Source organism: Sinocyclocheilus rhinocerous, unplaced genomic scaffold (genome assembly GCF_001515625.1).
Source record: "Sinocyclocheilus rhinocerous isolate Xijiao unplaced genomic scaffold, SAMN03320098_v1.1 scaffold20, whole genome shotgun sequence".
Classification (NCBI taxonomy): domain Eukaryota; kingdom Metazoa; phylum Chordata; class Actinopteri; order Cypriniformes; family Cyprinidae; genus Sinocyclocheilus; species Sinocyclocheilus rhinocerous.
In genome coordinates this window covers 2,944,765-2,958,317 of record NW_015640468.1, presented here as the reverse complement: position 1 = coordinate 2,958,317, position 13,553 = coordinate 2,944,765, and the positions used below count along the sequence as shown (strand labels likewise).

At 37.2% G+C, this 13,553-nt stretch overlaps 1 protein-coding gene across 2 annotated transcripts in view; it reads right to left on the bottom strand.

Moving 5' to 3' along the window:
• The window catches only part of LOC107753135 (LIM/homeobox protein LMX-1.2-like), a 63,043-nt gene extending 50,618 nt beyond the window's left edge, over nt 1-12,425 (bottom strand). Inside the window, exons 1-3 of one of the 2 annotated variants that reach the window (XM_016569260.1) lie at nt 11,901-12,425; nt 11,539-11,663; nt 10,275-10,461 (exon numbers count right to left, since the gene is read on the bottom strand). In XM_016569260.1, coding sequence (XP_016424746.1) covers nt 10,275-10,461; nt 11,539-11,608 — 257 coding nt within the window. In that variant the 5' untranslated portion in view covers nt 11,609-11,663; nt 11,901-12,425. The remainder of the gene's footprint in view (nt 1-10,274; nt 10,462-11,538; nt 11,664-11,900) is intronic. The other variant, XM_016569259.1, reaches the window with a different exon arrangement.
• Between the last annotated feature and the right edge of the window lie 1,128 nt (nt 12,426-13,553).

Here is a 13,553-nt window from a genome sequence, read left to right as displayed (position 1 = left end):
GATATATCAAAACACGTGACGCAAAAAAAAAAAAAAAAACGCTAAATGCAAATTTTAAACAACTGCAAACATTTTTTTGATTCTAAGGACTTTTTTGTTGACTCCTGTTGACTTAACTGGTGCTTCTGCTGATAGGTAAAACATATCACACCGATTAAAAGAAAGAGAGGAGAGGTAGGAAATGACAAAATATCAGAGCAGAACATAAAACAGCAAAATAAAAATGGTTTAGAGTTACTGTACACACTGTTTTTTCTAAAAAAAAAAAAAAAAAACCTATTCACATGACACTGCCCTAATTCAAAATTACCTTTCAAAAACGTATCCTTTTGTAGCAGTACCATGGTACAATGATGGAATTAAATGTTATTGCCATGGTGTTTTGAAATAAACATCATGGTATTGATCATTATGGTATTCCTTGCACCATAGTATTTATACAGTACATGTCCAAAATGTCAAGTGCATTTATTTTGAATGATTTCATACATGTTGTCACTGTTTCGTTCAAAGAGTCTTCAACTGAACACAGTCGTTCACAATTTTCACATGCTGGTGTTGAACCTCCTAAAGACCTTCTTCGATGCTGCAAAATGTGAGCATTTCCAATGGATTGTAGATAAATATTCCACTCAATCCAATGTTTTTTTCTTTGTTTTCCATGTTTTGAGTATTGCATTGTTTTACTGAGTGAAAGCTGCACCAAACGATTCGTACAGTTTTGCCAATCAGTTTGTCCTATTCACTCAAAAAAAAAAAAAAAACAGACTCAAAGAACTGATTCATCCGAGAATCGATATTGCTAGTTCAGAACAAAACGACAGACAGCACGTGGGAAAATGTTTCTCGTGTCTGTATTTAAGTATCCACCTCAAGACAAGAATTTATCAGTAAAATTAAAACACCAATCCAAAGCCTCAAAACCAATAAGAAAGGACATTAGCCAAATAAAAATCTAGCATAGTTTCTGTACTTTAATACAGTCTTCTTTTATTCCATTAAATATTTTAATTTGTGTATTATTTTAGACATTTATAGTATAACGCTCTCTTTTAATCCTTTTAACTCTTGTAAAGAGTACTTATGCAAACAAGGATGAATGTGACAGCAAACTGTTTGGATTGCAGCAGACTGTTTATCTTACAGACGGAGATGTTTTTGGGTGCGTGAGGCGTTCAGGCTTTGCCATCAGGTGGTTTGGCACCGTGTCCCACCACTACAGAGCTGAAGAAGGAGGGCAGAGAAGAGTCTGGCGCACGGTGTGATGTGGAGCTGGAGGTCAGGGCTCTGCCGCCTCTCCAGCTGAGCACCAAGCGCCACACACCGGCTCTGGTTTCATGTTCTGGGCCGGGGGTCAGGATCGCTTTCCCCCTGCTAACTGCAGGGGCAGGGGCCGCTCCTCACGCCTGACAACAGACAGACGCCCACCTCAGGAGGGGGGAACGGACTTACTCACTCACTCCAAAGAAAAAAAAACAACAGAAGCAGGGAAGCCAGGAGAAGAGATGGATTGGTCTGAGATGGAGAACATGTTTGAGGCCATAACAGAAATGTTTGACTCTTTTAGGGGCGAAATATGCATAAGTCAGGTCTATCTATTTTCCATATGTGACTCGAGTGAGTTTAGCTTTGCTTCTCATTCAGTCCTTACCGCTGAATAAGCAATTCTAAGGTTCAAAGTTTCTTCGAAACACTATTATGTCTGAACAGCATGTTTGTGTTTGTGGTTATGAATCCTGCCAAAAAGGATGGGCATAGAGAGGACTGGTAAAAAGTGTACTATCAAAACAACAGCATTCACAAGGTAAAACAGGATAAAGAGGATGCATTGTTTGACACAAAAACAAAGAATGTGTAATATCTCAATATTAATCAGCCAATATTTAAGGTTTTCTGGTGTCGCTCGTATGTAAACAAAGACACATGAGTCTTCATTAAAATGGCACTATGGAATAAATCATTTTCCTTTATTCAATTTTCAGAAATCCTCAATATTTCATTCCCCCACCTTTTTTTTTAGACTAGCAGATCATTTTGCTGCACTTGCGAGTGGTGGAAATTCCCAGATAGATGTATTGTGGCTCTTTTCAGAGAAATATTAGCATCCAGCCAGGAGAGACATGGAAATACAGCAGAGAGGGGGAGAGAAAGGGGGTAAAAGGCACAGACGATCAGTATCGTACTCTCTGGATTTTATATATTTTTTTTGTCTTACAAAGGTGGCATCCCTTTGTGAAAAAAGAGACCTGACCTAAAGAGATGAGACCTGACCTAAAGATTACATCACAAAGATCTCGGTTGAAACCTTCTCTAAAATAAAAAATAAGATCTGTTCTGTTTCTATTAAAATAATATTCTGGATTCAATGGAAGTTCCATTGACAGCATTATGATGATCGCCACAAAACTTTTGTGACTTGTCTTTTTTACTTGACTTGACTTGTCTTTTGTTTTATTTACAAAAGCAACAATCAAGGTTACAATAAGGCATTTACAATGGGAGTTAAAGGGGTAAATTTTTGAATGATTTAGTAGAAATGTGAAGCTTATAATTTTAGAAAAGCACTTACATTAATTATTGCTTAATCTTGTATTTTTTTTAATCTGTAAAGTTATTTTTGTCATCATTATGGTTGTTTTAGATTTAAATGTATGCATTTGTCCCATTGACTACCATTGTGTGACTCACTGTAAACCGGATAGTATTATTTATTTATTTATTCATTCATTCATTTATTTTTTAAGAAAAGGAGGGACAAACGGCTTTGTAGTAATCAACATTGTGCCACAAATGCTGTTGATCGATATGACTATAAAATTAAAGCCAATTGTGTTTACACTGCTGTGGCTTTGTGTTTAACTGAATTGTCTGACAGAAGAATATTAACATTTTTAAACATCTGCAATCCAGTTAGCTGCTTATTCAATTTTTTTCCCCCCTGTCTCTCCTTCTTTCACTCCATTCTCCATCACTGTGCCTTCTATTGACTCCGTCTAACATCCAAATATTTCCACTCTCCACTTTTTGAAGCCACCATGGGTCTTTTGACCTCCAGCACAAATCATTTTAGCTGTTTGTGGGGGGCTCGCAGTCCCAAGGAGGTATGGAAATACGATCCCCACCATCTCCTGCTCACGTTTGTTTTCCTTGGTCCAGTCAGCGATGGGCCGATCAGCAGTGATCCCCATAGCGACAGAAGATCAGGACCGTGGGTGGGGAAACAGGAGGTCTTGCTGGTCAGAACGCTGTTTTTTCAGTTTACTTTAACCTGTCTCCTACTTCAGCTTCCCCTCAACCCTGGGTGGGAGATAAGGAATATTTAGACTGCAGCATTCAGGATTCAGGATTTCGTCCCGGATACACACACTGAGTGATGACACTCCTACTTTGATGCACAAGAGGATGAAGCCACTTAATTTTCATATACCAATGAAGCACAAACACACATACTATATATAACTTATATAATCATGTACAAACCAATTAAGAGGTACATAGTTTCACAGTTTTAGCAATCAGCCTATAGGTTTTCACAGTTTTGAACAGAAGCTTATAATAAGGCATTTACGATGGAAGTTAATGGGGCCAATTTTTGAAGGATAAGCAGAAATATGAAGTTTATAATTTTATAAAAGCACTTACATTAATTCTATTAAACTTTAAACTTGTGTTTTATTTTAGCTATAAAGCTGTCCTGCTTGTAGAACAGCTTTAAGCTTGTGCTCATGAAAACTGAGGCTGATTGCTAATATTTGATCCAAAAAAAAAAAATCTAAACTTACGATTCCGTCAACAATGTTTAATGTTACAACCACACAACATTTTTTAATCAACCACAATGCAATCTGTCATGTTCACTGCAAATAACAGGATGTGCTAAACTGTAAGAATTCAATTGCTGAACAGAGTAACTTATCCAACATTTCTGTTTAATTTTCCTGAAAGTACCTTGGTGGTATGACAACACTCAAGAACGTTCCAACGGCTGCTCTTCTCTTTCCCTTTATAATGAAAATGAAGAAATATCACAATGCAGAATGCGGAGCTTTAGAACTGTGGTTGCGAAGAGGAAGGTAATTGGCTGGTTGAGGTAATCAGATTGGTTTCAGAGCATCTGATCTGGAGTCTAACAGACTTCCAACTAGTTGAATGAGTAAATAAAGAACTGTGGGAGCTCCAGCTGAAGACAGATTACCTCTAGCTCCAGGAGGGTCCGACCCAGAGAAAGCTTATTCCACGTGAAGGAACTGAACTGCGCGGGCACAAAAGACCACAAAGCATCCAGCAAAAACCAGCAAAAGTCATTTTTTCAAGTGACCCTTAAAACGCTCTAATATGGTGAGCCAGGTTTTGACATTTAAAGAGATAGTCAACCCCAAAATTAAAATTCTGTCATCATTTTATTCAACCTCATTTTGTTCCAAACATGACTTTCTTTCTTCTATGGAACATAAAAGAAGATATTTCAAAGAACGTTGGTGTCCAAACAAAGTCCTTCAAAGAACATTTGCAAAATACCTTTTGTGCTCCACAGAAAAAAGAAAGTCAGGTCTGAATCCACATGAGGGTGAGCATGAATACCGGCTGAAATTCCAAAAAGCTACTTGGACATTTTATATTTATGGACTTTTCCACTAACAAGAGCTTTGTACTTTATGAAAATGCTTTCAGAACAAGGGTTAAATGGAGGGAGCAAACTGCCTAATGCATGTGTGACTGTGCCTGTCTGTGAGCCTGAGCCTCATAAGATCCCTCTCATGCTCACTTGGCTGTGAGAGAGGTTTCGGAGGGAGGAAGTGGCAGTGGTGCTATTCCAAAGCACTGTCCCATTCCACCTCATTCTTCCCTCTTTTCTCCCTCTGACACAAATAAGAGGATTAGGGCACACAGCTTCCGTCAGTCCCTCCATTCAAGACAATGCGGCGAAGAGCTTAGTAAGATAGCCTTGGATAGCGGAGCAGACCTGTCATTCAAATTGTCTAGTACTATGGCGGTTGGGAGGCTAATCTCATTAGGATATGAAAAAGAAAGAGAGGGAGAGAAAGAGTCTGAGAAGTCCAAGATGAGATTCGATTATCATCCTCATAACTTGCATCTAAGACATGAGCCAAGCTTAAATCTTCTTGTCTATGACAAGACAGTTGAAACACTCTCGCAAGACAGCTTAATAGTCCAGGATTATTTTGGAGGATGTGGACACTTTGAAAGAAACCAATAATTGTTCTATCACTGGATTATGTCGCTGTTGTTTTTTTCATTTACAAATTCTATTTTTTTCGCTTTGTTTAAACACAAAAAATCCTCGTTTTGAGACAAAATCCATTTGCATAATGTCTTCATGCACAGGTAGAATGTGTTAGGTGGGTGTGATAGTGAGCCATAGGCGAGCCACATGCCCTGTGGCACCACCTGCCATCCAAGTGCCAGTGTTTTCTTGCGTATCTGAAAAGCCTGTGTAGGAATAACACTGTGGAGACACTGAGCTTCATCACTATGTTGAGAACACTGTGGAACAGAGACAAGAAAAGAGCCTACAGCAACATTAGAGAGGAATGATGGAGAGATATTGTGCTTATGGCTTCTTAATATTATGCTAAAACAGAAGGAATCTTTTTATTTGCATAGTGGGTGATATATCTGTTTATGTGTGCAACTAAGTAAACCAAATTGTAAGTCGATTCCCTTGAAATAAACACTGTGGCTCAGCATCTCAACCAGTCCAACGCAGAAACAGATCTTAAATTGCATTTGGGGGCGGGGTTATGTGTTTGCCCAACCAATGGATGAAAAGGGGCGTGCCTTCAATTCTGCAATTTCTGCAATTCATTTTGGTGAAGAAATTACACACTTGACATAAATGATCTAATTCCAGATAAGTAACCAATGCTTAAAATTATAGATTAGAAATATCTTAATACATTATTGTAAAATATTTAATTTAGCATTAAGTTTTAGGAGGTGAGGTATATAGATATATGATGCTACAGTAACATCCATAAAAAAATGTTAGCATATTCTTAGCAATTATTATCTAAATATTAAAACAAATATCAAAATATAAATATGAATATATAAGTTCAAGTATAAACCATACCTGGGATAAAGAGAATTAATAATTGGATCAAATGGACTAATAATTCACTTTAGTTAAAAACACTTTACTTTTCAAAATCATTAAATTAGAGTAAAAAAATAGTTTTTTGAGGTCAATAAAAAAAAAAACTAGTGGTTGTGACATTTTCATAATTTTATATTCACCGAGTAGCTCAAGTAATATTAGCTTGTGCAAGCACTGTATTTATAATAGCAAAATAAATATCCTTTAAAGTTGGCTCTGGCTGGCATATTAAACATATAGACATAGCATACATATTTTCCATGGATAAATACCATCACAGATGTGGAGTAACATGTCAAGGACATTAAGTAACAACAGTCACACATAAAAGAGAATAGACACACAGAGAAAACTAAATATTCTATTCCAAAAGTGAATTTAAAAGCAAAACCCAGTCATCTAGCGCTCCCCTCTACATTAGAATAACATCCCGTTAGGTCAAAGCATTAAACATCTGGTGGTGGGGGTGTGTGGCACTAGTCAAGAGATGACAGATGATTGCATCATTTTAATGCTGCCAGGAGAGGCTGGGCTAATGTTGACACAAAACCTAATACTTCCTTGCAGAGGAACAGGCTGGCTCAGGCTCGGCCTCATCCCAGAGCAGAGCGCTACGAGGGCCTCCATCACGGCAAGCAAAAACCCCTGAACGCTGCAGGATTAGTACCCGCCTCTCTTCTCTAAACATGTGAGTACTTTTCTCACACGTTAATCGAAACACAGCTGTTTTTATTTTTATATGTATACAACTATAGCAAAACAAGTATTCAAAAAATCACAAATCATGAATAAATCATCATGTTGATTTAAAGGTTATTTTAATTGAAACAATAACTGGACAGTAAGGCATGCTTGGTAAAAACACAACGGCAGGGTGTATTGGGAGGGTGTACGGCTCCAGTCATGTAGAAAACACACTGCCAGGCCCAAAATCCACTCATGTCAGCGGGAATGCGGCATCCCGCTCACAAAGCAGAGCTAATTAAAAAACAACACATCGCAGGAGGATGCCCCCACGGTGCTAAAATAGAACTATCAGCACACCAGGGGATAACCCACAACTTCCTACTTCAAGCAAATTATCCCTGGACCAAAACTAACAGCAGACTTGAGCCAGGTTCCACTGACACTAAGGCCAGACAAGAACATTCAAACACTCAGCATTCGAATAATACAGAAATATATACACTTCTGTTAAACAACACTGTAAAATTGAACGGCAGAAGTTGAGGCATATCTATCTATCTATCTATCTATCTATCTATGCATACACAAACCCTGAGTGCACAGAAACCCTCATTACCTACTCCTCTCATGGTGCAGAAATCCTGTTGTCTATTTGAGAATAATTCAAATCACAACAAGTTAAATCCAACAGTAAGAAACATGATGTGTCTCTCTCACACACATACAAAAAATCTTTGCCAAAAACAACTTCTAATCTAGAGGAAGTGCATTATTCTCATTTTCACAACATTAGAAGCAACAATCATTATTTTCTTTTGCAGTAAATCTATTTATTCTGATAATTTTGAGTAATTATTAAATAAAAACACAGAAAAATAATTATTAAAAAATAAATATATAAAATACATATACATGTAGGCTATGTTTAAAAAATATGAATATAAAGCTATTATAATAACATTTACTGAAAAGAAAATAGTATTTGTAGCTTCCATGAATTTAAAATGTAATTTTAAGATCATAAAAGGTGTTTGTCCAAACTACTTTGTAAATGTTTGTAAATGACAGACTATTTACAATAGTCTATTTAGGTTATTTAATATTTTTCTGCCACCTTTAGGAAAGAAAGAAAGAAAGAAAGAAAGAAAGTGTAGGCTCCATCTATGGTAGTGGCGTTGCAATTCCAATTAATTCCAATACAGTAAAGAGAATTCTCACTAATAGCTTGAAAACACAATTATATTTCCATAACCTGTGTCTTTAATTGGCGCTAACGCAAAGGTCTGCTGAGCCATTTAAAGAACATTATATGCAGATCGTAATTCCAAAGCTAATCCTCTAATAACGAAAGCCTAGTTCCAAGTTATTCCAAGTTACTCTTGATTTTCCGCGCCAAAACAAGCTATAAATTCCCGCCGGTAAGCTCGTGCTGTAAATAACAGACAGAGAGGTGTGAATATGAACGTTTGCCCAATGTCGTGATTTACGGTTCTAATGATTATAGGGCATGAATCAATTGATGCTAGTATGTCATTAGGAGGAGTTCCACCAGAAACGGCCAAAGGCTTCAATTTGGTGCCACGGGCGCTTTTCGGGGTTGACAAGTACAACCTAAATGAACGTCATAAAAGTCAAAAAGGTGCAAATTACATCTACTAAGTGGCCCGTCATTGCGAAATAAATAAACAAATATTACTGCTAGCTACCTGTGTAGCGCGCGTGTGAGAGGAGCCCCATAGCAGAGGTGTGCATGCTGAAACGGAACGGCTGTTTATGAAATGGCAGGTTTTGTAATGTTTTGTAAAGGGAGATCAGACCAGGGAAATATGATTTACACGAACCTAACACCTGATTGACATTCACAAGGCCTTATAAAACATAACATAGCCTAGTTAAGATTGCAATTGGTGGATGCAAAGAAAAAAAAGTGAGAAATCTTTCCCAATAACAGGTAAACAAACAGTCATTTAAATAGGCTATGTAATCTAAATATAGCCTAATACCATAAATAACACGTTTTTTTTTAACATGTTTGGCCTGTCTCAGCGCTAGCTGCCGTCTCCAGGGTATGAAATATAAGACCAGAGCTATGAAATTAATTTTGTTAACACTAACTCTGAAGCTGAAAGAATTGGAGACTATTAAAGTCAGGCAGTAGGAATGGCCCTTTAATTATTGCATGGTGTCGGATAGGGACCTCCCAGTTATCACCATGAGAGAGGGAGCGATATTTCAAAACCCCTGACACAAAAGCTTGCAAAAGTAGTGACACATGGGGAGAAGACATGCAACATAAAGCGCCCTGCGGTCCACTCACAGCTTCAGGACCGGGTGAATATCAACACAGCACCCACTGTGCACATTCAAACTATCCCATACCATGACTACACACGATTTTATAACTGAGGAATAAGAAGTGCGATTCGAGAAGATTTGCTACGTTTTTTTTTTGCTACCGTACCGGTTAAAAAATAGGCATTTTGTAGGCTATAGGCTATGCATCACTTTTAGCGTTTGTACATTCATGATGGTATGGTTAAGGCTTGATTAAATCAAAAAGATTTTGATAAATAAAAAAAGGCCTAGAACGATAGAAATGGCCCCACGATTGTACAATTCAATAACAACAACAATAATTATACAATAATATTAGGTATAATAATAATAATAATAATAATAATAATAAATTAGCTAAATAAACTAATGAAAGAAAACTTGAATTAATTAAATTAAAAGAAATTAAAAGAAATAAAAGATAAAACAATAGTGCGTTATTAAAAAGAAAAAAAACCAGTTCGTTTATAATTTAAAGTCAGTCAAGAAATTGCCTCACTTAAATAATTTCTGACCATTTATGATTGACATGTAGGCTAAACGTAAAAATAAAATGAATCAACCCGCATCCATCTGCGTTAAATTGACATGGGCGCTACTACGACAGGTGATCAAATAATGATGTCGTCCTCGACTGATCGAATGATCGAAGAAAAGACTAAATTAAATGAAATCGCTTAATTTTGATTGTCATTGCGTTACAAAATATCACAGCTCAAAAAATAAAAAATAAAAAAAATCCAGTGCAGCGTAAACTGAAATGACAATTCAAACCAAACTATCACTCACTAAATCCAGGACTGACGTCTCAGTTTAGAAATAAGACAGTTTAGAACATGACAGCTGAGGAACTAAATTCATTATGGCTATAACACATAAAAGCCTAATAAATATAAAGATGATTCTTCGACAATACCACTTGGCGTCTCAATTGAAAAACAACAGAATTGTAAGATTGACAAGTTCAACAAAATCATACCACCAACGCCTCAAATAGCCTACTGTGAGTGTTATTGCGTAAAAACGAAAAATGTGCCCCTTTCTTTGCTTGATCACAGATGAATAAAAACAAGTCAAGCAAAACACTGCGTGCGTGTTACACCAATTATTTCTTTCAAATAATCCATGCCCTTACTGTTGGTAGTCGTGTTTGCAGTAAAGTTTCCTCTCCCGGAAGTAGCAGCTGGTGGTGAGCGCTTGTTGACACACGGCGCATTGCAAACACTCCTCATGCCATGAAGACTCGTTGACGCGCATCAGAAAGCGGTCGGATATCGGCCGCTGGCACCCCTCACACACCGCCTGATGATGGCACTCCGTCCCTGGAGAGCAAATGCATACTTTTAATAACGTTCTAACTTCATCTAATTTAAAAAAAATAAGTATACATAAATGGGCTATTGAACAAGTGGTTATGATATCAAGTTGTAATATTAGGCTGTACTAAATAAACCAATAGGCCTATGACACGGTGATAAAAAACAACAACAAATGGCGTGTGAATTATAACTGCCAGTTTACGAACATAAAGTAGCCTGTGTACGATAGGATTTTATCATCATTATTATTATTATTAGTAGTAGTAGTAGTAGTAGTAGTATTTACGCTCAAATTTTTAACAACGCACAAACTATCAGCCAAAACTACATTAAAAAAATGACATAAATGTGATTCTTAAATAATATTGTACTTTTTGTTTATTTACTCTATACAAAAAACAGGTGGAGTAAAAATTTCCAGCCATTATAAATAATAAAAATAGAATTGTGCAGGTGTTTTGTTGTTGCTTGTTTGCTTGTGTGTGTGTTTTTTTATTTTGTGTGTGTGTGTGTGTTTCAATGTGTGTGTGTATTTTTTGCGGTAGGCCTATTTTTTATTTGTTAGTATTTAAACGTTACAGTTATTAGTTAGAATGAAGCAGCCATAAGTGTGTGGATGAGAAATAAGTATAACCGTTTGATACCATGTAGTTAATTAGAATTACTTTGTAATTATTTGTGTAAACATGGCAACCTGAACTCTGTAAAATGAGAAATAAAAAGAACCCTTTGTGTAAAAAAAAAAAAAAAAAAGACAACACTAGAGTATCAAAATAAATGCATTACGTTGCGCATAAAATGTAAGAAAAGGTTTTATAGGTCAGTTGTGTAATGGGGTTATTTTCTCTGAGAATTAGCCTTGATTATTCGACAGATATGCGGCCGGCCGGTAAAATGCATGACACAGGAGGATGCATCCCAGCCGCCTGCATAGTTTGACTTGCCACAGTTTCAGCTTTAATTATCGCGTACATCTTGATAAAAACAGCATCATAAAATTCTCAGAAATCATCTTTTCGTATTCCAGGAATACGTGTTCACACTAGTAGGCTATAATACTGAAGACAATGAATAACTTACCCAGCATAACTCCAAGTGTAGCCTGTCCAGACCGCAGCGGATGGTCTTCGATTTTTATACCGTCCAACATCTTTAAATATTCCCACTGTTACCAGCAAGGAAGCGCCGTCCTAGTGACTCAGGACCTGTTGTAATATCCACAACAACACATTTGTCAGGGTTGCCCATGCTGCAAATCCCAAAACTATAGCACACAACATTACAGAAATCTCAACCTCACGGCTTTACCGCTAAAATGGCCAGCTCAAGAAAACTTTTCATTGCACTTGGCACTTGCAAGATTAGTATTTGCTCTCGATCAAACCTGGGCACAGAAGCAGAACAAGACATATCTATAAAACTTAAAACACGCACCAAGTCACCTGTTAGTTAGTGGCCGAGTCAATCTAGACGTTTTCTGCACAAAGCGCAAAGTTTGTATCCCGGTGTTGTGCTGTCTGTCACGAGCTGCAAGGGAAGATCCTCCCTTTCCTACACCGTGCACAAGTCGTCTCGTCCCGCAAAAAGTTTTCAGGAAATTAGTAAACTCCACGAAATCATAAAGGAGATGTCTAAACGTTAACTCTTAAATTAGTGCGCCATTCGGCTCCCTGCAGCTTGAGAAAGCTCAAAACTGAGATAGGCTTGAGAGAAAGCACCCTCCCCTTCTGGTCGCGTCACTTTGCAGACTATTGACTGACATAGGGATGCTATTGGTGCGCCAGTGTTCGTGCACTCTGCCGAGTGGAACTAAACGTGTTCCGCCTTCAAAATCGCATTGCCTCTCAAACTAGAGGCGCACAAGGATGGTAAACAACGTTACAAAAATTGTGGTGAAACAAATGAGTCTAAAAACACAGTCTAATTCAGACAAAAGCTTGGCCTAAAGAAAGAAAGAAAGAAAGAGAAAGTAAGTCTATAGTCTACATATTCATACATTTAAATATATTAATGGTTTTGATCACTTCAAGTATGAATTTGATGCCTGACAGACTATGTAAAATGTTGCATTTTAAGCCCTAAACCATTTTTTAAAAACAAGTACAGTGGCACGCATTTGACCACATTTTGGGCAATACGTGATTTGCGTATTAATGAACAACTGCTTCCGTCAATTTAACGAAATTAGACGCACGACGCAAAAAAAAAAAAAAAAAAAGAAGAGGAAAAAAGGAAAATACGGCAAAAATTCGTTTAATCTGTCAACAAAACAACAACAACAATGTATTATTAATGTTAATTTTATTCTTTATTATTATTATTAGTAGTAGTAGGATTAGAAGTAGCCTACATTTTTGTTTTGTTTGTTACAGTGCGATTACGGTGAATACACGGGAAACATGTCGTTTGTAATTAATCTGTGGCAGTGCATGCAATTACGCGATGTTGTCTCTTTTGTAATTAATCACAATAACGTCCAATTTGTAACATGCCTATTGTAATGTAAAATGTTACTGTTATTGTTGTTGATGTAAATAGATGGTGTCACTTCAAACCTTGAAGCGCATGTTACTCTTTGGTTTTATTCCGGCTGCTCCGAGGGCCTCTCCTCTCATGCAGAGGCTGCTGGCTTTGATATCAGGTAGCGGAGCATCACGCCTGGCCCGTCCGCATGCTTTGTGCTTTTGTGTCCATTATGAAGACTCGAACCTACTGACCCTCGTCTACGATGCACCTGGAGATCAGGGTCGATAACCAGCATCAGCGGCTGACAGAGTCCGATGAAATAAAAAGCAAACCCTTGTGCAGTCATAGGATGGCAGAGATAGAGTAATAATGCTACCGATTACACAGAAAAGATAAAAATCGAGCTAATGAGTTAAATGTCCCAGATTTTATTTAGTGAGCTTTGTGGTTTTGTTCCGGAGGGACCGCTTTGGTTAGATCTATTCTCATCAAAAAACCAATAAAGCAATAAAAAGAGGACGCATCTGAAAAAATGAAATGATGCAACAGATAAGTGATGAATCTTTTATACATTATTAAAATGTATAGCTTCTTTGTAATTTTAATATTGTGTTACCTTGCCAATTTAT